General features: G+C 41.0%; 3 protein-coding genes across 6 annotated transcripts in view; 1 reads left to right on the plus strand and 2 right to left on the minus strand.

The window, feature by feature from the left end:
• Nucleotides 1–1,088, plus strand: part of MGAT5 (alpha-1,6-mannosylglycoprotein 6-beta-N-acetylglucosaminyltransferase) — a 126,148-nt gene extending 125,060 nt beyond the window's left edge. For all 3 annotated transcript variants that reach the window (XM_061443912.1, XM_061443987.1, XM_061444059.1), the window contains one exon: nucleotides 278–1,088. In XM_061443912.1, the coding sequence (XP_061299896.1) occupies nucleotides 278–476 (199 nt within the window). In that variant the 3' untranslated portion in view covers nucleotides 477–1,088. The remainder of the gene's footprint in view (nucleotides 1–277) is intronic.
• ZRANB3 (zinc finger RANBP2-type containing 3) overlaps nucleotides 1–25,333 on the minus strand; it is a 487,195-nt gene that overhangs the window by 206,151 nt on the left and 255,711 nt on the right. The window lies entirely within an intron of this gene.
• TMEM163 (transmembrane protein 163) overlaps nucleotides 14,112–25,333 on the minus strand; it is a 100,288-nt gene continuing 89,066 nt past the window's right edge. For both annotated transcript variants that reach the window (XM_061444405.1, XM_061444396.1), the window contains 3 exons: nucleotides 21,415–21,526; nucleotides 16,677–16,818; nucleotides 14,112–15,274 (listed from right to left, as the gene is read on the minus strand). In XM_061444405.1, coding sequence (XP_061300389.1) covers nucleotides 15,214–15,274; nucleotides 16,677–16,818; nucleotides 21,415–21,526 — 315 coding nt within the window. In that variant the 3' untranslated portion in view covers nucleotides 14,112–15,213. The remainder of the gene's footprint in view (nucleotides 15,275–16,676; nucleotides 16,819–21,414; nucleotides 21,527–25,333) is intronic.

Genomic DNA, 25,333 nt, shown 5'->3' on the forward strand with positions numbered 1-25,333 from the left:
AAGTACTATGCTCTGGGGAACAGTCAAAAGCATTTTTTTCCTTTTTAACGTGTTTCATTAGTCTTTAGAAAAGCAGCAAAGGCTGTACTGCCCTCTGCAGAGAGAATCCGTGCAAGCAGAAAAAAATGAATTGTGTTCTGGAAATCTGCAACTCTTAAGTGTACTTGATTTAGGATTTAATATAGCATTTTATTTTTGTTTTAGCAATGAAGGACGAAAACTGTACTGAACTCCTGTAAACTCCACAGTGATATAGATCATTTGCTTTGCTTTTTAGGCATAATATCGAATGTCTTACCATGGAGTCCGCAAATGATATTCTGGTCCCCTCTTTTGATGGAAGAAGGAAGCACTGTGTTTTCCAGGGTGATCTCTTATTGTTCAGCTGTGCCGGATCCCACCCCACGCACAGAAGAATCTGCCCATGCAGAGACTATATTAAGGGGCAGGTTGCGCTTTGTAAAGACTGCCTATAGCAGCAGCAGAGCTTCTTTTGAGTTGAGAACAAAATGTAAGTAGTTTTGAGAGGAGCTACTTATTACTTCCTGCACTTTTGTCCAGGTTTTTCGCTGCAGGCAGAGCTATCATTGCTGGGCAGAATCATCTACTAAGAGAGGAGGGATTCATAACAAACAGCTAACTGATCTTTTTTTCCTATAAGAACATCTGCAGTGCAACTCTTCAGATTCCTTCATGTGGCTGTGAAGAGAAAGGAGTTTCATGTTCTACAGTGATTTGAAGATGACTGCACAGAATAGTTTGTAGAAAATTCCCAGACCCATCAAACTTCTTTTTTGTTGTTGTTGTTTGGGTGAAGTGTTTTCTATTTTTGTAATGAGTTAGGCCATCCCCCATCACGGTTAGCTAAAGGATCTCAACTTCATTCCAGTAGAAAATTGAGAAAGTGTACTTGATGGCAGGGGTGCAGGGGCAGGAGGACTGATGTTTTATTCTAAGTGCACTGGTTTGGGTACTGCTTTAGTGTGAACAGCTATGAAGTTGTTTACTTCAGAAGAACTCGGACTCATAACTCTGTACCCTGTTCTTGGGTTAGCTGGGCCCGGTTCTTTTTTTTTTGTCTTTTTTTTTTTTTAAACTTTGTACACAACAAGGCATTGTCTACATCAGAGCTGCTGCATCAGAGCAGTCTAATCCGAGAGTATCATGAATGAGCAAACAAGCAGTTGCCAGCGTCTGACACATCTCAGTGACTTGACAACTGACTACAGTTGTGGCATTCCTCAGTGTGGAAAAGCTACACAAACATACTGCCATTTTGGGAATGGACTCGTCACAGTTTACTGGTCCCACTTAGAGAGTAATCCTTGGAATTTGCCCATGCTTCCGTTATAGTCTGTCTACTAGAAATACTGTGTGAAGCAAAAAGTATTCAGCATCATTGGAGCAATATTATCATTAGAGCCTCAGTCTGCTATGGCTTCCAGTAGTTAAAAGTGTTGCTGAATGACATAGAAAGGTTAAACTAAGCTAACTATAATTATTGTATGGTAGAAATGTAAAATGTCTTCATAACTAGCTAGGTTTTAAAGAGAAATCTTTTCTGAAGATCAAGTAAGAGGAGACAAACAACTGCTAAGAAAAGCATTGATCAGTCTCATGGGTTCTTTGTTTTTCTGGTTTGGGAGGCGTTTCTGGTTTGTTGGTTTTTTTTTTCCTTTTCTTTTTTTAAGCAGGCACACCAGTTACAAATTTAGAATAAAACAATTCAGGAGTTTGGAATTCAAATCAAACTTCATTTGCTTTAGAGCAGCAAGTTAACTCTTCTGAACTGTCATGGTTCATAGAGGTAATTTTTGTTACTTTCAGCAGAAGGTGGCATGCTTGACAGCACCATTTGTAGTCAGGAAATTACATGCTAAAATTAGAAACAAACCTGCACTGTATTTTGAAAGCAGTCATAGTCTGCAGGTTTACAATTTGGACATGCTTTGACCATGCAGGAAAAAAACTTCATATCAATGTGAAGGGGTTTTCCATAAAGATCAACAAGCATAACCAGGTAATAGTGACAAGCATGGATACTTTCTGAGTTTTCCTTTCTTGGATGTATCTGGTTGATTCAGATTTTTCTTGTAACCAGCATTCATTACCTGTGTGTGAATATCAATGTATCTCTTGACCTACCAAAGACCAAGCAAGGGAAATGCTCTTTCATTGCAGATAAATTCTCCACACAGGAGAACAGAACAGTATATGTATTTAAATTTTCAATTTAAAAGCGTTGTATTAGCTTTCCAAGCTTTTTCTTTCCTATGTCAGCACTCAGTTTCCCTGTTACATCCCGTCACATTGCTGTGGACTACATAGTATCTTAATCCTGAGAGACTGTCCAGTATCCAAAAAAGATACGTGGGAGCTGGTGAAGAGCAGGGTCACCTGTAACTGGGTTGTGATGATGATAAAATCTGCTGTATTTTAGAGTCATTTTCCAGAAACAGAACAGCTGGTGCTATAATGGGTGGCAAACTTTTTGCATGAAAAGAAAACCAACAAATACAGAAATCCTTACTGTTACCATAGCTCAGCATTTGCTTCAGTCAGCACAAATGTCATATGCACCAGTTTTAATACCCTGGTAAAGCTGGGGGAGGAGAATTGGAAATCAGTCTGAACAGGTGCAACAATTCACTTTGTGTTTATATAAAATACTCCCCACATACCTGTGCATATTTGCTCAACTGGAACATCCGGACTATCACAGTATGTATATATATATATATATATATATATATATATATATATATACACATATACACACTTGGTGCTGAAAGTAAAGGCAATAGCAGAACTTGCCGTTACCTGTTCAGCCTGAGGTTCTTCAGGCAGGAATTTAGTTTGGAATGAGAGAGCACCGAAGTACATCAGGAACAAAGAGTTGTAGGTGCACACTTAAAGAATGCAAAACCCTTAGTTTTTGCTGTAGTATGATTCTTTGCTGTAAATACATATATGCTTGTTTCACACACACACACTGTATGGTCCACATGGCCTACTGCATTTTGTTTTGCCTCTGAACCTTTAAAGATGGAAGGGTTTGTGTATTTTTAAGATTTTCTGGTCTAGTGCTTTGCTCAGTGCTACATTTGCCTTTACCACAGCAGGGAGAGTCTCTTGTAAGCTGTTTCTTTCATGCTGTAGCACTGTTTCTAGTCTACTAAAGTGAATTAACTGTGTACTGGCAAAAAGGAAATAGCAGGCATCAATGCCTCTTGCATTTCAGCTAGGGACAGAGCATCTAAACTGGCTTCGGAATCAGATGGGTCTCATCCTATTTCCACTGGAATCTATAGAGAAGACTCATTAATCTTAAAAAAGAATCAAGACCTGTAATTTGATAGGGCTCTATGAATAATTTTAAACTCTCTTTTCAGAAAAGTGTTACTTCTCTGAAGACAGCTTCAGTCTAAATTTCTGTAAGAGGAGACTATCCTATGAGAAGTGTAAGCACATAAACTTTGTAAACAGCACTGTCTAAGCCTGATACAGCACTCCCCCATCACACACCGCAGTGTTTGTTCACACATTGATAAGCACTCAGGCGTATCCATGTCAGACTATATAAAAGTTTGAATGATTTACTAAACTGTATAATATATATCCACATTTCGGGATAGAGGGCAGCCTCCTGTCTGAGTTCCATAACTATTTTCCTTCCTAATTAAAGAATTAAGTGCAGTCCAATTCTTGCACTTAAGGATATTAGAGATGGGACTGTGCTGCTGTTTTTCAGTCGGACAGTAAAGCTTGTAGCTTCCTTTCGTCAGAAATCAGGTTCTTGCATGACTTGCATTTGAATATATTGATCAGTGATTGAGGGGAAAAAAAATGTCAAAAGTTGAATATAAAACCATTTTCCAAGCTTTTAAACATATCTCTCATATCAAGACATTCTTTGTTTTAAAACTTTGTATTTTTGTATGTGACCTGAGTTGTTTTCAGAAATCTTATTCCTATGAGATTAGAAAACTTGAGAGAAGCATTTACATATTTATTAAAATTAACAGAAAAGGCTTGCCTTTGAAAGGTAAAGTTGGTAAATACACACTGTTTGAAAATGCCAATAAAAACCTCATTTATTTCATATATGCAAGTTGATTTGCACATGTATAAATAGAGTTGCTTTTTGCTTTTTTTTTTTGCTTAGTTTCTATGTTTCTTTTTTTAATTTATAGTTGCAGCAGTGCATATGCTTGTTTATATCAGATTATGTTTCTCCTACAAATATTTAATGTTTATGTGCCTTTTACTTTCTTTGGGGTTTGGATGAGTGTTTGGAATACGGATGCTGTCTGAACAAGTATAATGGAACACTAATGACAGGTAAAAATAGTGCTTGATGACTTTACAACTTAGTGGTATGAATTCAGAATGTTTTTAAGTGGTGGAGAAATCTGTTCTAGAAGCATAAGGTAAGGGTTTATAACATAAAAGATAGTACAACTTTATTAATACTTGCTAAACGTCGCTTCAGCACGCAAAAGTCCCTTTACTATGTAATTTGACACAAGAGCTCCTGCTGGGATGGGTTGTCTGTTTAATGACCAGAGAGCAAGCTAAAGCTGTTACATTCCCCGAGGAGACACTGCTAACAGAAAACGTCTAGAAACAGCCATATCTGATTTGATCGGAAGGAAAATTGAAGATCTGCATTAAAGTGCTCGAGGTATTAGGTTTTTGATAAAGACATAGAAGTGCATGGGGTGATTCCTGGTGCTACCAGAATACAGTCGTTTCGTGATACAGCTCTTAGTGCAGAGGGAACTCTGGATATTCTGCTTGTTGCAGATGGTTTTCTTTTTAATACTACTGCTTTTCTGCAAGAAGAGTGTTTTGTACAGTAATTGCTGCTCAGGTTTCAGTTGATGAGGCTGTGGAGAGACCCAGGACTCAGTGTCTTCCACACTCAGCTTTGCTCCCAACTGCCTGTGCCAGCTTTTGTAACTTGCTTAGTGACAAGCATTCAGAATTGCTGAGAGTTTCTGTTGGCATCAGCCACAAATCATGTTGTTAGCCGATGGCTTCTCTCCTCACTTAATCACACTGTACTACTGTCCTTTATAATGCTAGTCAAAGTCCTTGGTTTATCCTTGACGGGAAAGACGTGCCCTTCCCTCGCAAAAGTGAGTGGCCCATCTAAATTACAAAGATGATTTATGAGTATGCAGTGCTTCTCATGTAAACAAACTCCAAATTGCTTTCTCAGGTGTTTGTTCTGCTCATGGTGCATTTTAGGACCAGATTTTGCTGGTAAAATAAATTAAATGGCATGGATCGGGCTGGATGGAATCTCATCCAGGTCTGATTAACTTCATGACTCCCACTGGTGGCTTCAGTGATAGCAGAACTCCTCTGTTAATTAAGAAAACATCTCTCCCTTTTTAATACAAAGCAGTGTGTCTTACAAGACCAAATACTTGCAGTTTCTGTTGTGCGCCTATCAGCAGCCAGCTTTGTTTGCTGTTGCAGCATGTGTCATTTCTGACTAAGTTGATGTTACTTACTGTTAAAGTATCAGGTGAAAACCTGGTTAAATAGCTGTTCAGTGCACAGTTTGGAGTTGGGGGGTGGGTGTTGTTTGTTTGTGGTATTTGTTGGTTTCTTATTTATTTTTAAAGAGCTTTTCCAGTTTCACAGGCTGTTTCCTGGGGGTGCTAACGTTCTGGCATGGCTATTTCTTTGGGACATTCATGCTACAGCTGCTATGCCTTCAACTTTTTTACTTGTGATCTCTTTCCATTTGTAGTTTTCGGGGCGTCCAAGTTTCTGAGATTGCCCTGACAGGCATATGCTTTTGTTCAGGCTGAAAAGGCCAGGGACAGACACGACTGCATTGAGATACGCTTTAATAATATTGCTGTAAATGTAACATCGAAACATGCCAGTTTATGGGCAGTGACTTAAATCCCATCTTCATAGTTTTAAGCAGATCTAGAGGGTTTTTTAAAATGAGTTTGTAATTTCCGATTTAAATGGAATGTGTAAAGACCAGACTCCGTGTATCCAGTGTGAAATGTTTACTGTGGGAATGTGTTGAAAATACTAGCAGCTGAACCCCAGAATGCCCCAGATGGGAGGCATCATTCATGTTCTTTCTTCCAGGGAAAAACAACAAAGTGCAACTGTTGCCAATGTATCTTGTAGTGTAATCCTTTGCATATTTATGTAGTTCTGACCATACAATAGCATGTTCTAGTTCAGCAGACCTCTCTCAACAGCACTGAGCCATTTGTTTATTAAATGGGTCAATAAAATCAGGTCCTCAAAGTTTCAGTAAAATGAGTAGTAACTCCACCTTCCACACACAGAAACCGCTTTAGGAAAATTCAGGTAACACCCTTCTCTCTGGGGGGTCTGGGCCAGGTGCCCTTTAACTTTCACGGACAGTGTATGGGAGCAGAATTTGTCACCTTGTGTAGGGACTCACAGAGCTGAAGCACCACAGACCTTGCTGTTCTCGCGTTTTACATCATGTTAACATGTGGCTCCTCTTCTGTATGGGAAAATCCATCTGTATTGGCACTGTGCTGTCATGCCTGCAAATACCAGCCCTTGGCCAGTGCTGCTCCAATCGGGGCCAGCTTGGTCTTGCAGGAGCCAGCAAAATCTTTGGCTTTAAGGAGAGCATGTAAATAAGGCTATGGCGTTTATGGAGCCATCCATGCACTTGGCAAAAGGCATGCAACACATCCTGGCTTGGATTCCAGCAGCTGTAAAGTAGTTCAAGGTATCAAATAGGAACACAATAAATCAAGTTAAATTGCTGTGTGAAGGCAATTAATTTTAATAGGGTTATACCCATAACTAATTTGTTACATTCATTAATGGGTCTGTTGCAGTAGAGTGACAGCAAAGACCTTTTTTAAGAGGCTGTGGGTTTATTTGCTTTATTTGCAGAGGAATACAGCAGAGGAGGAGGAAATGGCAGGGTTTACCAAAGGAAACAGTGAATTTCATCAGAAAAATTACCCTGAAGATTCTAAGAGAGCTAAAAGAAAAATATAAGGGAATATATACAAAGCTAACTTGAGCCTGGAGAAGTTGATCCCCTTGAGGTTGCTCATCTGAGGGCTGCAGAGGGAAAGGGAAGGGCAGAGGACAGTTTGGGGCAGCTCTTTCTGGTCTGGATCATTCCCTGGAGGAAACTTTCCATGGGTGAAGGGGTCAGAATCTGAATAATCTCTGCAGCACTGTAAATTAGGGGAAAAAAACAAACCAACTACTGAAATCTGCAAAAAACAAAAGATTGCTGCTTTTTGCACATGATGATCTGGAGACAGAGTTTTTATACGTACATGAGAACTTCAGGATCAGGCCGGTGCTATGTGTGTTTGGTTTGAGTTCTCTCCTGAAAGGTCAATTCTGTGTTTTATTTAAATGGTGGTGTTCCAGTATATTACGTTCAAGCAGTTTAATTCAGAAAGAACAGCACACAGTGGTTCAGATACCATCATGTTCCTGGGGTTCAGTAGGATGGGAAGGTTTTCATTTACTTTTTTTTTCTAGAAGAGTAAATGTCTGTACTTTAACGGCATAGAAAAAATGCTTTGTTTTAACTGTTGTAGAAGAAAAACTAGGGAGAACTTTATTTTTCAATAAACCTTTTTCTTGTGCGATTTGGATTGATGATTGCTTTGTGCTTATATGGGAAGTCCGTGAGCTGCCATTGATCCAAAATTGCATTCCTGTGGCTTGTCCTTGCAATTCTGCAGCCAGGCGTTTGTGTTGGTGGCTGACACTTGTGACCTTGGCCATAAGGACAACAGGTAAGTAATTGTCTTTTTGCTTTAAACCCACGTGGGATAATGGATAGATTCAAGCTTCCTTGTAGAGGGCAGATTTGTCACAGCAGTAGGTAGCAATTCTTGGTTTTCTAGACGTTTCCAGCACCCAAGGAAGACTGTGGAATTACCCATTGGCGCACAGATATACAAGACTAACTGCTGCAATACACCATGGAGTTCAAAAATAAAAGCTATGTTGTGGTAAAATAACATCTTTAGAGGGTGTTGTCTTTCAAGATCCAAGTTTAAATGCAAAAGGCTTGGATGGCTTACAAATTCTTGCATATGGGACACGAGTTCAAGCATGAAATTTGGGACTCCGTGCCTGCCTTCCTTCAGTCGGCATCACTCGTGCGACAGGTTGAGGTTTCGGCAGCTGGAGCCACCACCTGAGAGGGGCCCTGGAAGGTCTGTCCACCAAAATCATCTGAGAGATAGTAACTTGTGCCTGGGGGGAGTGGAGCGGGTGTTCAGTGCACTTGAAAAGTGCTGCCTTAAATCACCTTGGAGGTTGCAAGCACATCTATCAGAAAAGATGTACAATAGAAATAGCCAGTGAAGCTCCTTACAGGGCGCTGCCAGGTGACTTCACTCTGCCAATTCTGCCAAAAGGCTCTTTCTCCCGCCTCAGTTTTTGCTAGCCCAGCTGAGCCTGAGGGAAGGGTTTGCTGTTGTCAGCTTCTGCCAGCAACGGTCAGAGGTTTGGGGGGTAACAGAACAATTAGCGTGGGAGCAGTATGCGGTAGTAAAACAAATAATAAAATAACCAAACCAGCCAAAAACCAAAATGCAGACTGGCTCTTTTTTGTCTGTTTGAAAAATGCCCATTTGTAGCACTATGTTGCTATGTATTTTGAAAACTACACTGGAGAGAAGCAACTGCTCGCTTCCTACAATGCCTCTTCCCAAGTTTGTTGTGTGGAGGTTGGTTTTCTTTAATGTGGCCACACATAACCAAGTCATGTAAAATCTGAATGGAACAGAAGCCGGTAACTATCAACTTGGGATCTTTTTTATTTTCCCTGTCCTGGTTGATGACACACCGACACTGGTAAAGTAATAGTGTAAATAACAGGGTCAGACTGAAGTGGGAAGGTAAAGTGTCTGCAGGTTGGGAGGATGTTTTTGACTTGGCTTTGGCTAGTCAGCTGCCTAGTCTGGTCACTGGCCAGAATTCAGGAGTTTAGAGCATTGTAGCTACACACAGTGGCTTTCTGCTACATTGCTTCTACAAGAGCCTTGTATTGCTGTTTCAGTGAGGGAAAGTACATGAATATGTTTCATCAGTCGCCCATTTTTGTGGGTATTTCCTTGGCATACATCACCTCAGATTGAAATGGTGGAAGTTTTGTAGTCCTGTGTTGCTCATCAACACACCCCAATTCCCAAATGTTTCCTACAGGACACTGCTCGTTCAGCCCCCTGTTCTGGTTATTTTTGGAAATGTTTTCTTCCTGTTTCATTCCCTAATTGTTGTTCATTGCTGACATTATAAGGAGACATCTGTAAAATGGTGAGTAGCTAGAGTCAGATGTGGGCTGTGCTGCAGTCACATAATGGAAGAAGAATGTATAAAAATTGGAACTTGGAATAAAAAACCACACACACCATGCAGCTGTATTGGAAAGATCGTTGGGGGAGCTTCAATACTAAATACTTCAACTCTCACACACTTTGACTGGGTTTAGTCAAACACCATCTGGGAGAGAGTCCACAGATGGAAACATTTTGCTGGGACTTGGCTTCTGTGGCTCTAAGAAGCCTCTCCTCGCACTGACACTTCCTTGTCGGTGTGCAAGGGATGGCACAGCCCCATTTACCACCCTGCGATGCCCCGTATTGATGTTTATGCTTGTCAGGACTTGCACATTTTATTTTACTGATTATGGAGATTCTCATTAACTAAAATCCTGGTGGTAAATCATTGTTGTGAAAGAAATGGCATGTTGTTTGCACCCAACAGACTCCAGCTGTGAAATTTCAGTGTATGTCCTGCTTTGTCTTGCGGACCCTTGGCTCGGCGGCCTTTCCTCCCAGGAGACTTGCTGCAGCCCTCAGAGGAGCCCTGGCCTCGTGTATGTCCGTGAGAAGGGAAACTTCAAAAAAAGCACTGGACAAACACTCTGAAACAGTAATACTACCTTGAGTCGCCAGTGTTTCAGCAACAACTGTGTAAGTAACAGCACAGTAGATCTTTGAAGTGAAAGCTGCCAACTCCCCAAAGACCCCCGCTGGCTTTCCTTACCTCCCCACCTCCACAGGAGGGAGGAATCAACGTGATTTGCCCAAGGCTGCGCTGCAGGGTTGGATTCTGATTGATGGGTCTGCCCCAGTAAAAGGAAATTGGCGTTCCTTGTCACTCAGACAGTTCAGAGTAGGTGTTGCCTTCACTCCACTCATTGCTGTGCGGGGAGGTGACAGGTAACAATCCAGTAAGACCTTTGTCATTAAGGGGCACGTTCAGGACACTGGGGTTGGTGGCAGTGGTGTTGGGTGACAAAATGGGATGTTTTCTACTTACTTGCCACAGTAATTTGGCAAAGCATCCCTTCTTTAGAGGCTTTGGACAGACCGTGCTGTCAGCCTCCCTGCACCCGAATGGTTGGTTGGTGATGCTGATGTCAGCCCACGTGGGACCCGCATACGGGGGTTCTCCTGAGCTGCTCTAGGTGAGCTCACTGCGGTGGGTAACTGCACAGTAAATAGGTGAAATTCAGGAACTGTTCAGGGCTGCCTCTAATACTGGTCTTGTGGCTGAAAGGAAAACATCAGCTCCCAAACGTGGGAGGAACAGGAGAGGGAAATATCCCTGGGTTGTCTGCTATTTGATTTAATTATGCTCTCCAATTGCGTAACCTGGACCCCGACGCCAGGCCACAGGAATGTGTTTTTATGGGCTACTCCTGCCTAGTTACTGTAAACACAGGCCAGGCTCAGCTATGGGCTTTGTTGCAGCACCACTTGGTGGCAAGGCACCTAGTGCAGGCTACAGCTGACTCCTGGAAGCGGTGGTGAGAAATGATGGGTGCTGCCAGCACAGCAGAACACTTTCCTACGTGCAGACTCTGACTGAAGCATCAACACAAGTCCCTGCACCCCAGGGATAATCGCTGGTCAAGCAGCTTCAGTGGTTCCTTATCTCTGGTGCTGCAGAGGCAGCTTGCTGCTATCATGGCCTTCTGTGTAATACGCCACGCTCAGAGACTTCAAAAGAAAATTGGCAGAAAAGACATTTATTTCTTGAGTATAAATTTGACTGAGAAAAATGCCATGTTACGAACAAACATTCTTGCTTTGTGTATTATTAAGGCTTAATAGACAGACTAGATGACCTTTAAAGGTCCCTTCCAACCCAAACTATTCTATTAATAGAGTAGTCTAGTGACTCTGCATCTCCATGAGCTGGCCCTTTATTCCTGGGCAGCTGGGGTTGCAGAAATGCGGATGGCATTACTAGTGATGAGCTCCCTAGGGCATACTCCCTGATGCAGGTATACCTAGAGCTGAATCTGCCCACGTCTGAGGAGCTTCTGATCTGCGGTCTTTGCTTCAAATCAATTCATGGACTATTTTCTGCAAGGAGCTACTCTGGAGGGTCCATTTTTCCAGGATGGTTGAATAATGTTTATTTCATAGTTTGCCTACTACTGCTACAGGTAAAATGGGACTAAATCTGCAAGGGATGTTAAGTCTGATAATTTCTGGATGACAGTCTGGGTTCAAAACTATCTGTCTTTTAGCTATAAGTGGATTATCATTTGCCATTACTAAAATAAACCTGCATGTGGGGCAGGGCTTGGGATTCAAGACTGCAGCTGGTGTAATCCTTACTGTGAGAGGTTTTGATAGCTTCCTCTGCTGAACAATATGGCCAAATGTAAAACATCTGCTCAGATTTATAGTCACTTTCAGGGATTAATTTGCACTTCTGAGTTTGGCCAGACTTTAATACAGTGTCAGTTTGCAGGCTCTATGCTGGCCAGAGCTGGTCCTTGTAGGAACACTGAGGCTCCTTCCATGTATCCTGTGCACAACAAAGAGGGCCTGGCAGTGCTGACAACCTCAGGTGGCCTGTGATCACCAAACTAAGTATTATGCTGGCCAGTGCCAAGTTTCAGGTGATTAGTCAGACTGCTTTGAGCTAGTCCAGCTTTTGAAAAGTCGACCCTTGCTTAGCTTAGCTGGAAGGGTGGAAGCACACTCGTTATAGCACCATTAGAAAAATTGACTGGCTCAGACATTTAATAAAGGAAACATATAGAAACTGAGGGTGGTTGGCTACAGCAGAGTCTCTCAGTAAATTGGGTGAGCAGTTATTTTCTCTTCTATTGTCATGTTCCATACAAAGCTCCTTGATGCCAGCTGGCTTTATCGGCATGTATTTGCTTTCATTTCTGAGTACCATTATTTCCTGGGTCTTTTTTTTTAAGTATTACAAGTATTTCTTGTAATACTTAAAAAAAAAGACCCAGGAAATAATGGTTATTTTCTTGTATTTACCTGCCAATATCAGAAATGCTTTGAGGCACCTGTGGTAACTGAAAGCTTCTGCAATTGGTTTAAATTATCCGACAAGAAAAAGTATGATTAACTTGTTTAACCACGTCTCCTTTTCAAAGGCTACACAGCTGGTGTTTGTACTTACAAGCTTCTCAGAGCATTCCAGAGTTGCAGGAAGAAGTGTCATCTACTCAGTGCTTAGCTTTGTTTCATGCATGAACACATCTGCGAAGTCCTGTGCTACTATTTACACTCCGCATTTTAACAGAATTATTTAATGCTAGAGCTGTGTGTTGGTTGAATGTCATACATACTTCCAATGGCCTAGGACTTCTGTGTGGCAAAGGTTGTATCAAGAGGTAAGTATCTTGCCACGTCCAAGTACACCTCCTCATTTCCCTTCAGAAGTCCGAGCCACAAACAGGTTGCTGGTGTGCATGGCCCTGCAAAGCAGCACTTTTAGTAGATCCCAAGTGTCATTCTCACAAACTAGCAAAGGGGCTGGGGAAGTAGTAAAGCCCCTGGAACTGTGGAACAGGGTAAATGGTACTAACAAAACCATAACATGGCTAATACAGCTACATTCAGGCTCTGGTTCTATGATTCTGTGGCTGAAGGTCATAGAATCATAGAATAGTTAGGGTTGAAAGGGACATTCAAGATCATCTGGTTCCAATCCCCTGCCATGGGCAGGGACACCTTCTACTAGACCAGGTTGCTCCAAGCCACATCAAACCTGACCTTGAACACTTCCAGGGATGAGGCAGCCACAACTTCTCTGGGCAACCTGTGCCAGTTTACCTCACAGTAAATAATTTCTTCCTAGTACCTAATCTAAATCTACCCTCTCAGTTTGAAGCTGTTCCTTCCCCTTTGTGCTATCCCTACATGATGCCTGACAAAAGCTATATAATCAGTGTGGAAATACCTGCTCCACAGTTCACTTCATGGAACTATGAGTTAGAGAGGAAGTGTAATGGGAAAATATCAGGACTAAGCAAAAGCATAACAAGTTAGGAACATGTGTAGGAAGAAAGGGTCTTGGGGTAGTATTTTACTTTTAAAAATCCACCTGTGATGTGTACAGCGATGACTCCTATACTTTACAGTCCTCCTGAAGTCCTCACTGAATGCATTTATGAAGTAGCTCCTTTGTGTTGTCAGGCGTTGTGCTTATGTTCATCTTACTGTTTGTTGAAAGACCTGATGATCTCTAACATCATCCTGCGACAGCAAGGCACAAGCAGCATCAGTACTGACAGCGATAACATTATAAAGCTCGCATACAAATAGTTATACAAACTTGATTGATCTAAAATATGTGTAAACAAACTGTAGCAGCAGGAAAAATCCCTTTTACTGGGAATTTTCTGTTTCAAGTGAAACTGAGCATCATCTTTCAATTTTGTGCACCTCGTAGAGGTGCTGTGAGGTCAGGGAAACCTTTGGGTGGTCCCTTCCTACACACATCATTTGGAGTTGGCTGCTACTAGAGAGCCTTAAGTATCCGGCTGAGAACTTGATAAGTGACATATGACGTATTAAGCAGCACAAGGCGCCAGTGAAAACAGCATTGTAATGAGTGTCCCCACTGTACTTCAAACACTGAACCTTCTACTTGTACATTTACTCTAGTTTGTGTAGTCCATTGTTGTGTAGCTAGAAATGCCCATTTCTAGCTACTTACTTGGCTACTTACCATGGTCCTTTTCAAACTAGTTTCTATCCACCTGTGCTAAACAGAAGCAACAATAGTGGTTCTGTGTTGTGAAAACCAACCTGGAATACACAAAATGAAGAGAAAAGGGATATAGCCAGAGAATCCACTTTAATAGGCTGCTATACAGGAAGACTTTGTTCTATGATACATTCTGGAAATAGTTTTCAAATGTTAGTTGCAGATACTGTATAAAATAGATACCAGTATTATTGATCATACATCAAGATTCTTTAATAATTTAACCTGCTATTAAGTAATATATAAGATGTGTGATGGAAGGTGAGCAACACTTTACAGGACAATCTAAATCTATTAAGTAGATCTGTATCTCACCACAAGATTGAACCACTGGTGTGCCATCGTCAGACTACAGAGCAACCACAAAGTCACACACGCTGGTACATCTGCATATAGTGTAATAGAAGGTGAAAATCCCATTTCTCAAGCAGTTCCTCTTCTTTGCATGACTTTTTTGGCTTTGGTCTCAACAGTAATACTGTGTGTGCTTGTTTGGTCCATGCAAAGCTATGAACAGTGTCTTGTTAAGAAAAAAACAGAATTTAAATTGTAGAGGTATAGTTTCACTTAATTTAGGATTAAAATGCAGTAGTATCTCTCTGGTCACAGAAAGGTTCGTACCTGCTCTTTCTGTGCATCTGTTGGAAAGGGAGGGAGGAAGTAGCTACTTAAGTGTTTAAAGCAACACAGCTCGCAATGTCCAGACTCTATGTAGGATACTCAGTTAGCTGAAGAGGTTAGCAAGGATTGTACTTCTGTTACAGCATGTGTTTGGGAAAATACAGGCCAGAGGGAGGCAGGGAACAACCCAGAAAAAACAAGATCTGAAACTGTCACTTCTTTACCCACAGGCTTATCACACCATTAAGAACACTTTCACTCCAGAATATACAACATGGCAGCTGGGTTAAAACTGCAAACTGAATGTTTTCTATTGTCACAGGGATCAAGAGCATACTTGAAAAAAAAAAAATAATGCTGCTGCTGTTTTGCTGAATTGCAAGCAGTGTGCACATATGCCAGTTTTACAGAGAAATTTCCCATTAAAACAAACTTCAACAAAACCAGACCACGGGAAACAAACTGCATATTTAGTAAAATACTATTGGCACCACTTGCCAAAATGTACGATGCTGTAGTTCTACAGTCCTTACAGAGGAGAGGGTGTCATCTTCACTCAAACATTTCATAATGGCGTGTTTGCCTTACACGGGGTACCATATCGATAAGCAGCCTGCAGAGGAAAGCACAAGAATGTTGGTGCAGACACTGGAAAGCCCTGGAACAGGGGTGTTCTCTTTACTTATAAATACTAATTTATGTTATGAGTTAATTGATGTTCTAACAGCCTTCTCTTGCTTTCTCCTCATCAGAATTAATCCCACCCTGCAATTAATTCTGCATAAAAGGGTGTGTAAAACAAACTGTGTGGAGCAGGGCTCTCCTTCGGGAAGCTTGGCTGCAGAGCTGCACTGAAAAATGAGATACACTGTTGTGGTCACTTGGGGTGGGAGAAGCCATGGTGGGATTAGTGGGCCAGGGGCTGTTAGAGCAACCTGCAGCACAGGAGGATGCGGGAGGAAGGGGTCTAACAGAAGAGGAGAATTGCAGTAGTTTCACAAACAGAGTTCAGTTTAGCCCTTCATCAGCATTCATTGTGTCTTGGTGACACACTGGCTGAGTGTGCTGTCATGCAGACTGATGGCATGTGTGTAGCATGACTTTCAATGTTTCTGATGCTGTTTGGTATATTTAAATATATAGTTTTGTATGGATTTGCCTCTACATTTTTCAGTAAATTTTATAATGGAAATAGTAATTATAGGGATTTTTCCAAGAATGGTATTCCCCATTAAATGGTCATTTAATTTTTCAAGTTTAAAAAAAGCCCACACAGCTTCCAGGTGACGGCTTCCTGCAGCCTGGCCAAAGTCTGCTTCTCAACAGGCACAATTCCAATTAACTAAGATGCTACATCTCCCTCTTTTTCTTACGGCAGAAAGGGGGATAAAATGCAAAAACCCTTTGTTATATTCCATGCAGCCAAGGGCAACTGTGGCAGCAATGAAGCACGTAGCAGAGTTTAATTTGATTTTATTCTATTTCTGGTGTCATGAATCAGAAAAAAAAAACACCTTAAAATTCAATGGAAACAACATTTGAAACACGACTGGCTAACGTTCACTTCAGAAGTTACTATAGGGTAAGGCTAGGATGGAAACCACTAGCAACATCATTCTTTAAACTTGGGCACCTTCCTTCTAATCCAAACTGTATCTGGAAAAAAACCCAGCACTTAGAAACGTTCCATAAAAGCAACAGGGATTGACTTAATCCAAGATTCAGGGTTATTTTTCAAATATTTCAAACCTTGTATTTCCAAATCCAGGTATACAAAAGTCTTCTAAAAGTACTCAGATTCCTTTTTAAGCCCTAGCTTCTTTCCAACAGATGTGAGACACAATCTTTTATCCCTTTCCATACACTTTGCTTCAGCATTGGCCACAAGTCTAACAAATTCCAGCAACTGATTTTACTGGAGTTATATAAGCCTTTAAGAGCTATGGCTTAATCACCCTAAAGAGACAGCCCATCTGCTGTACATACTGAAATACCTGCTATCAGGAGATACTCACTTGATTCCATAGGCAAATATTGTAAGTCCAATTAAAACTCCTATACTGCCATCCAGATACCAGACAGAAGAATTATGTTTAAAAACCTCTGCACTAAGAAGGATGGAAAATCCCATTATTCCACCTACAAGAGAGTTGAAACCTAGAAGGGGAAAAAACAAATAATTAAAGAAAGAACTGAATCTCAAGAAATTTGCTTTAACCATCTCACCTAAGTGAAAGTAGTCTGTAGGGAGACAAGGCATTATTATACCCATGCCACCAGAGAAGGGCACAGACCCTTGGGAGAGGTTACACGGTGGCACCTTTTGCAGCAGTGCAATTCGTTCACACGCGGTTACCCAGAGGTCTCTGCTGCCACCTTCATTTCAACAAATCAAACACAGAACGGTCAGTGTCAGACCAGTGTTTAAGAACATTTATTCTGGTGGATATAAACAACTTCACATTAATTAGATGGGGCTTTGAGCAACCTGATCTAGTGAGAGCTGTCCCTGCCTATGGCAGTAGATTAGAACTAGATGATCTTGAAGGACCCTTCCAACCTAAACCCTCCTCTGATTCTGTTAAACTTGTTAGTGCCCATCTTGATTTCATTAGTCCCAATTCTCTGTTTAGTTACAGATCCAACTTCTAGCTGCTGTTTATTTCGAGATGCTTTCTCCTCTTGATGCCAATTTTCCAAACAGCAATATTCCCTCAAAATACTGGACCTGCTCCATGTTGACTCTGACAGTCAAGCGCTTACCTCTTTTTGTAGAGACATCTCACTTATTGTAATGAACAAAGCATCTCTGAGCTGTGACAGAGGGACTGGCTGACTGCAGCCCTGAGTATGCCTGCTGTAGCCATGTTATCCTCCAAAGAACATTTTCATAACTTATTAGTATTGCTGCATGGGCAAATGTCCGCAGTTTGACCTTCAAAGGCCACTTGGTAAAGTACCCAAATGCTCACACTTCCTCTGAAAAGGAGCAAACAAACAAGTCCAGTATGCCAGGAGCTCATGAAAAGGAAAATGGTTTTGCACAGTAGCATTTCAAAGACCTTTTCTTGAAGCTTCTTAGCCCATTCCATATATTTACTTACATGTAATTGGCACTACAGCTTAGAGCTGCATACACTGCTCATTGCATTAGGGAAGACATACACAATAATCCTAGGAATATTTTCCATTTATGCCTTAGACACATCACAGGAGCTTCTTACCTATTTTTGGCATTTTTATGAATGTACTTTTAGATTTCCTTTTCAAACCCTTTCTCTTTGTCTCCAAGATTGTCCCTTCAAAATCCTCCCAGGGGGTTTTAAATAGTTAATGCTTTTTCCTTTAATTCTTGTTTGACTGGTTATTGGTTTGGGATTTTTTTGAGTCAATCCTTGTGTTCATTTTTTCCCCCAAATTCCCTTTTTCTCATTTTAAACCCTCAATAACCCAAAAGACATCACCATTGTTCTACAAGATAAAAAAGTCACTGATTGATAATGTGTTCATTTCATAGATAAATGAACTATTTAATCTAGTTAACAAGTGAAAAAACAAACTTGGACTAACCTATATTGGTGAGGCAACTCCAATCAGCAGCTGCTTATAGTACTGAGCCAGGTATTTTTTTCTCCAATCTCCATGACTGCCAGCAACCACATAGATGACACCTATTCCTGAATGCTTCCTTTGATCTGAACCTCTCACATCTATGCCTTAGCTAAATCATGTTAAGACCTTCTGAAAGATGTAGCTGAAAATTGACCTTTCCTAGATATCCCTACAGCTGAAATGCTTGTATAAACCATCAGTATTTTGCTTAAGATTCACCAGGTCCCTGTCAGTAGGTACTTAAAAGCAAAGGAAACCTGGCACAGAAAAGCATGTCTTACTTTACTAAGTCTACGGTAGAACTGGGCATACAAAGGTTTAATGTTTCAAGCCATGCAAAGAGAAGGGGGGTGGGTTTTTTTCTGAACTGCTGCAGTGCATTCTACAAGTGGTATCCCAGGCATTGCACGTAAATGCCTGATTATTGGATTAATTATACCAGTAAACTTAAACCAATACAGACACAATTATTCTGCAAACACTCTAGTCTAGAAGTACTCTGATTTTTTTTTTATTCCTGGGAAATATAACTTACACTACTAATACATGGCAATGAAATATATATTGAATGAAATATATAAAGAATATTAAATATAATTAATAAATATAAAATAACTATAAATTTAAATGAGATTTACTTCCCATGTTCCAGCTTAAGTCAGAATCCATCAGTATGATATGCAAAAGGCAGGAATAACACATTTTTTTCCCACCATTGGCTGATGGTTCCAAATGATTTAAAAGCTGCTTACAAAGGAAATTGTTTTCTGTCGCTGACTTTGTCAGACAGTCAAACCTTTCATTCCCGGTGGGACAGGAAATCACATAATGGCTGCAGGTATTAATCCAGAGACCATGTTCTGTGCATAAGGCTTGCACAGGAAAAAGTAGGTGACTAAATCTGGGAAGGAAACAGGTACCTAAAACCTACAGGAAAGCTGGCTGACATCACCTGTCACATACCTGCCTTTCACCTCCTAGATGTTACAAAACTCAAGATAGGAATTAGCTGGGTTTATTATCCAAAAGGCCATGAGCTTTTGCTATGAACAAATTGTACAAACAAATAACATTTTGCCTCATTAGGAGGATTCATACATTTGGGTTTTAAAGAGATACTGTTGTCAAGGTCTACTCTAAAAAAAATTATTCCTTTTAGAAAGTGTTGACAGAGGTTGACCTGTATGAGAGAGAATTTGCTGTTTTGAAAATAAACCTATTTTTCAGGAAGAAAAATGTATGCTCATGTTACTCAAAACAATTTGTTGGTCTACAGCCAGTGATTGCAGGAGGTAAATTAGCAGGAAACAGAAACACTAAAAAAAGATATGCAAGGGAGTGCTAAATCTGTCTCTGCTGCTGAATCACATTGTCTCCTCCTGATTGTTAATAAATCAAGTATATATGTAAATATATCTTGTGAAAGAAGATATTTAACCGCAAATGGTAAGATCAGCCCCCTACATTTTCTGAAGTAGAGGAAAGGGAGATAAAAAACAGACCGAGGTAATTGTATACTTTATTCTCTCATTTTTTTAATCAAAGAATAAGCAATCTCCAGCTCAGAAGCAATGTAATTAGCATGAGGATGTAATTATGGGGGAAGAGATCTCTGTGTCATACAGGGGACCCATTCAGAGCTATTCAGGAATTTTTCAGCTACTATTTTGTCTGAAAAAAACACTGCTCTGTTTCAAAAACAAGCTGTTTCTTTTTTAAAGGGATTGTTAATCATTTGCCTGCCTAGACACAGATCTGAAACGGTCAGCATGTCCCACTTACACTCACACAGCAAAGGAAGTCAGACTCAGTGGTCTGTAATTCCCAGGATCCTTTCCAAAGTCCTTTTTGCAGGTTGGAGATCTTTTTGTTTTAAAACGCCTAGGCTGGCAGAGTCCATAGTAAAGAACAAGATCACTGAACAGAGACTCACAAATGCAAGGAAGCAGTAGCTTAGCTGTAACCCCCGCACTGATGTTTGATTCCTTTTTTGCTCATTTTGCATTTAAAATACGAATACTCATGAAAGGTTTATATAAATGGGATAACATAAAATATAAATATTCATAATATGTGTTATCACACATCACAAAAAAAATGTTGAGTATGTTTAAGTTACTTAAAATAAAGCAATTGTACGTATCCCTAGAGTAAGCTGAAAATTCCATTTCCTTACAGTGAAATCTTTAGTGGAGTAAAATAATTTACGTACCACAATCCATGCATCATTAACACCCTACCGTGTATGTTTACAGAGTATTCCAAACTATCCTGTGCTTGCAGGTAAAAACTGGCAGGGGTTTGTAGGGCACTGAGAAATCTGCACCATCACTGTGGCCTCATTTGTGTATATAGATGGTAACAGAATAGAGCCCCACTGCTTTCTGAAGATTCACAGCCTTAAGCCTTATCAGTAAGAGGTGTATCAGGAACGTTTAAAACATACCTTTAAACATATTTTTAAAGCCAGTAACAGGCAGGTGCTATACACCTGATTCAACAGAGTAGTGGCAGTGAAGTCTTCTAAGGATGTAGTAGACAAGATTCCCCTTGTGCCAAACTCCGGCCAGGCCAGAGGAGTGTAGGGCAGTAGGCTTTGTTTTACACGTGCTCCACCAGCTCTACTGAGTGGAAAGGAAAGCACTACAGTGGCAAATTATGTCTGCAGGGGCTATGTATGAATGAGTTTGTGATTCCTGCTCAAGGCAGGGTGGGCGTTTTCTGCAACAGACTTGCTTCATTTTAACTCTAGGGATGAAATTATTTACTAGGCATAGGCATGAGGAAAGATGTGACTTAACCAAAGCTATATAAGCTTATGTCATGTCCCCCCTCTGTAGTCTAACCTCTAATACACACATTTTTGTTATATGCGCTACCTCTAACTTGCTGTTATTGCTAACTATCCATACAGTAACTGTTTGACTTCCACCAGACGTACCCATTTCAGCTGAGGTATGTGTGCAAGAGGCTAGTGGTACCACAGGCTTATCTAGGGTTTTGCAGGGCATTTTCCATTTCCCAGTGGAAATTATTTCAATACTGTTTCACAGCTGTCATCATGCAAGGGTCACTCAGATCCTCTGCACCAACATTACCTGGAAGAGTCTATAAATGCAGCAGCATCAACTTCACACTCACCATCGGTTATCAGCGCTCTGCTTGTAAGGACCTTTCCCAGCATAAATTTGATTACTGCCAAGACAGTGCAAAGGATTCCACTTAAAACAGAGACACTATACAGAAAATCATCCTGAAAGAAAAGGTGTCAGATATTAGTATGTCTTCATGCCCCATATAGTAAATGACTAGGTACCATGCAATTATTATTGCCACTGAAGTACACAACCTGAGAAAAAGATTTCCTGAGTGAGTTATGACTTCCATGACAGCTGGTGTTTATTTTGCTTTTATCACCATCTGTAGTTGCTTTTGCTAACAGAATTAATGACAGTTCCAAACAAACAAATTTTGAATTGACCCGAACTCCTCAGAATCAGGAGGTTATACACCTGCGGGGCAGACTAATTCAAGCAATCGAATCCCCAATCCAATCAGTAGTGAAGTCCCCACATGCAGGATAAATGCTTGAGAGTATAATCCTACTTACCAGGCCTTTGATTTTTGGCATGAGAAATAACCGTTTAATGTTGTTTCTGATTCTGTGCTTGCTTTGGTTTTGTTTAGTTTCCCTCTTCTAAGGTAAAGTCTGGTGCAAGCTACACCCACAAGACTTTTGATACTGACATGCAAAGTAAGGTTTAGCACCAGAAAACAAATTTTCCATGGACTATCATTTCACAGCTACAGAAATAGCCACATTGCTTTATTTGAACATATCACACCAGCTCTCTCTAGGCTCCCTCTGCAGAAAGCTGCATGTCTGTGTAGGGCAACTAAGAGTAACTAGAGATCCTTTAAAGAGCATTCTCTAAAACTCATCTGGAGGCACCTCCCTCTTTCTGTTGACTATTTTCAGTTTGGTTGGGAAGCACTCCTGGGCACTGGTATTGCAATAAAGTGTCTAGATGAAGTGAGTCCCTGTGCCTTCTCCCCCCGAGGTACATCAGCCCATGAGCTACATGGAAAAACCCAAGCGAGCTCTTAGCATCCTTGCCTGCCATCTAACCACAGAGCTTTGAAAGAGATTAATTTATTGCTCTTACTAGAAGCTTTAATTTAAGATGTTGCAACACCAGTACAAATAAAAGAAATTGCAAGAATATTATTTTTATCTGCAGGCTTAAGTGGGCCAGTGCCACTGGGACCTTGTTACTGATTAAAACACTCTGGCAAAAATCCCTGGTGATAGTAAACATTGTCATGGTGATTCATCATCAGCTCCATCCATTTTTGTTATTTTAACAGCAATTCAAAACCCAAAGAAATAAAAAAAAAATGTTTTTGAAAGCTGCTTAGGAAGATACTGGGAATTAGATTACTGATATAATATATTCACATCGCTAAATAAATCATTCAACATGTTCTTATACAATTTTTTATGTCATACGAATTTTGAGGTCTACTTCATTCACTCTCAGTCATGAGCTCATTCTCTCTAGTTCTGGTATGATAGTGAATATTAAGACAAAATGCACTGAGGGGAAAGAGAATAAAATGGAAGCAATAAGAACACAAAACTCAAGCAGGGTAAAGGTAGGATTAAAAACATTTGTAAAATTGTTATTAGAAAATTACTGGAAAATACAGTCTGGCAATTTCGGAGTGCTAGGGAAAGACTAAAGAAGGACTGCTAATATTTGGTTGCTGTCAGCCTAGCAAGGAAAGCTGGGACCTTTCAGAAGACCTGAAATGACAACAAAGCTCCAAAAGTCTGGATAATCTCGACAGAAAGCACTTGAAATTTGGAATCCTTGTCAAATTCATGCCTCTAAATTTAGTGCATCTTTTTCAAAAATGTACATTTACCAGGCCCAAAGACTTAATTTTGACAGCCTCAAAAACTCTGAGTGGTCTTGAGATTTTAATCTAATCTCATCAAATATTTTACTTGATGTTTTAGATAATATTTAACATACAGCATATGTATAAGATTTACAAGAATAATCTGAAGCAGAACTATATGCTCCATCAACCTAGTCATCGCTATCCCAACCTGCCACATTAGCAGTTAGAGTGCCCTTCCCATATTACAATACAGAATGAGAGCTTCCCTCAGATGCACAAGTTTGTTTTTCCCTTTAATCATCTGTAATAGTAGGCATGGCAAGCAAACCTGCTTGTGATGCGCTCAAGAGCATGAAGGCCCCTAACTCTCTAAAGGGTGAGTGAGAAGAGGAGGAAAAGAGCAATGCAAAGGGGTGTGCAGATGTGTGCTCTCAGCTGGTGGCTAGCTCCAGCTTTTCACAGATGACGTGCTGGGCGAGTGCTCAAGGAGTAATCAACAGTTCAACACTGTGTTTCACTGGCGTCTCACTTGCTAATGGTCAATGACTACATGAGATCTCTTACTTCATCATCACACTACAGACTCTCCAGATACTTACTGATGGCTCCCAGGCATGCCTACCTCTTGTCTTCATCATCGTCCTCTGCAAAGCACAAGCTTTGTCACTAGCACAGAACTGAATGTTGTAGACCAGTGGAGGTGAGGTGACAGCATGAATTACTTTGCTATCAAAAGTTATGTTACTGTCAGCCTTGGACTGAAATGGAGTTTTCCTACACCTATGAAATTCTTTGGGATTGACTTGCAAACAATTACAAATACACATAGTTTGGAAAAAAATGACAATTCCAATACAAGAGATGTTCAAAAGTGCAGTTACGAACTCGGACCACTCGGTGGATAAAGAACTGGCTGGATGGCCGCACACAAAGAGTTGTCGTCAATGGCTCAATGTCCAGCTGGAGACCAGTAACGAGTGGTGTCCCTCAGAGATCAGTGTTGGGAGCGGTCTTGTTCAACATCTTCGTCACTGACATGGACAGTGGGATTGAGTGCACCCTCAGCAAGTTTGCCGATGACACCAAGCTGTGTGGTTCGGTTGATATGCTGGAGGGAAGGAATGCCATCCAGAGGGACCTCGACATGCTTGTGAAGTGGGCTGATGCCAACCTCATGAAGTTTAACCATGCCAAGTGCAAGGTCCTTCACCTGGGTCGGAGCAATCCCAGGCACAGCTACAGGTTGGGCAGAGAAGAGATTCAGAGCAGCCCTGTGGAGAAGGACTTGGGGGTGCTGGTCGATGAGAAACTGAACATGAGCCAGCTTCAGTGTGTGCTCGCAGCCCAGAAAGACAACTGTACCCTGGGCTGCATTAAAAGGAGCATGACCAGCAGGTTGAAGGAGGTGATCCTGCCCCTCTACTCTGCTCTTGTGAGACCTCACCTGGAGTATTGTGTGCAGTTCTGGTGTCCTCAACATAAAAGGACATGGAACTGTTGGAACAAGTCCAGAGAAGGGCCACGAGGATGATCAGGGGACTGGAGCAGCTCCTGTATGAAGACAGGCTGAGGAAGTTGGGGCTGCTCAGTCTGGAGAAGAGAAGGCTGTGTGGAGACCTCATAGCAGCCTTCCAGTATCTGAAGGAGGCTATAGGGATGCTGGAGAGGGACTCTTCATTAGGGACTGTAGTAACAGGACAAGGGGTAATGGGTTAAAACTTAAACAGGGGAAGTTTAGGTTGGATATAAGAAGGAAATTCTTTCCTGTTAGGGTGGTGAGGCACTGGAACGGGTTGCCCAGGGAGGTTGTGAATGCTCCATCCCTGGCAGTGTTCAAGGCCAGGTTGGACGAGGCCTTGGGTGATATGATTTAGCGTAGGGTGTCCCTGCCCATGGCAGGGGGGATTGGAACTAGATGATCTTAAGGTCCTTTCCAACCCTAACTATTCTATGATTCTATGATTCTGTTCTACGAAGTCAAAATCTTGAAAATGTTATACCTTATTCCCTCTGTTGTAGTGCAAGGCTTCATCATTATTTTGAGCTGGTTTGGTTTTTCTTTTCATGGTATGCACCATAGATTTTTGGGGCAAAATTTTTTTCCCCTACATGTGTTGCTAGACTCACGGTACATAGAAATGCATCTTGTCTT

The sequence above is a fragment of the Pezoporus flaviventris genome, unplaced genomic scaffold, assembly GCF_033815535.1.
Source record: "Pezoporus flaviventris isolate CSIRO_AGI_PZ_B2104156 unplaced genomic scaffold, CSIRO_AGI_Pfla_v1 ptg000001l, whole genome shotgun sequence".
NCBI lineage: Eukaryota > Metazoa > Chordata > Aves > Psittaciformes > Psittacidae > Pezoporus > Pezoporus flaviventris.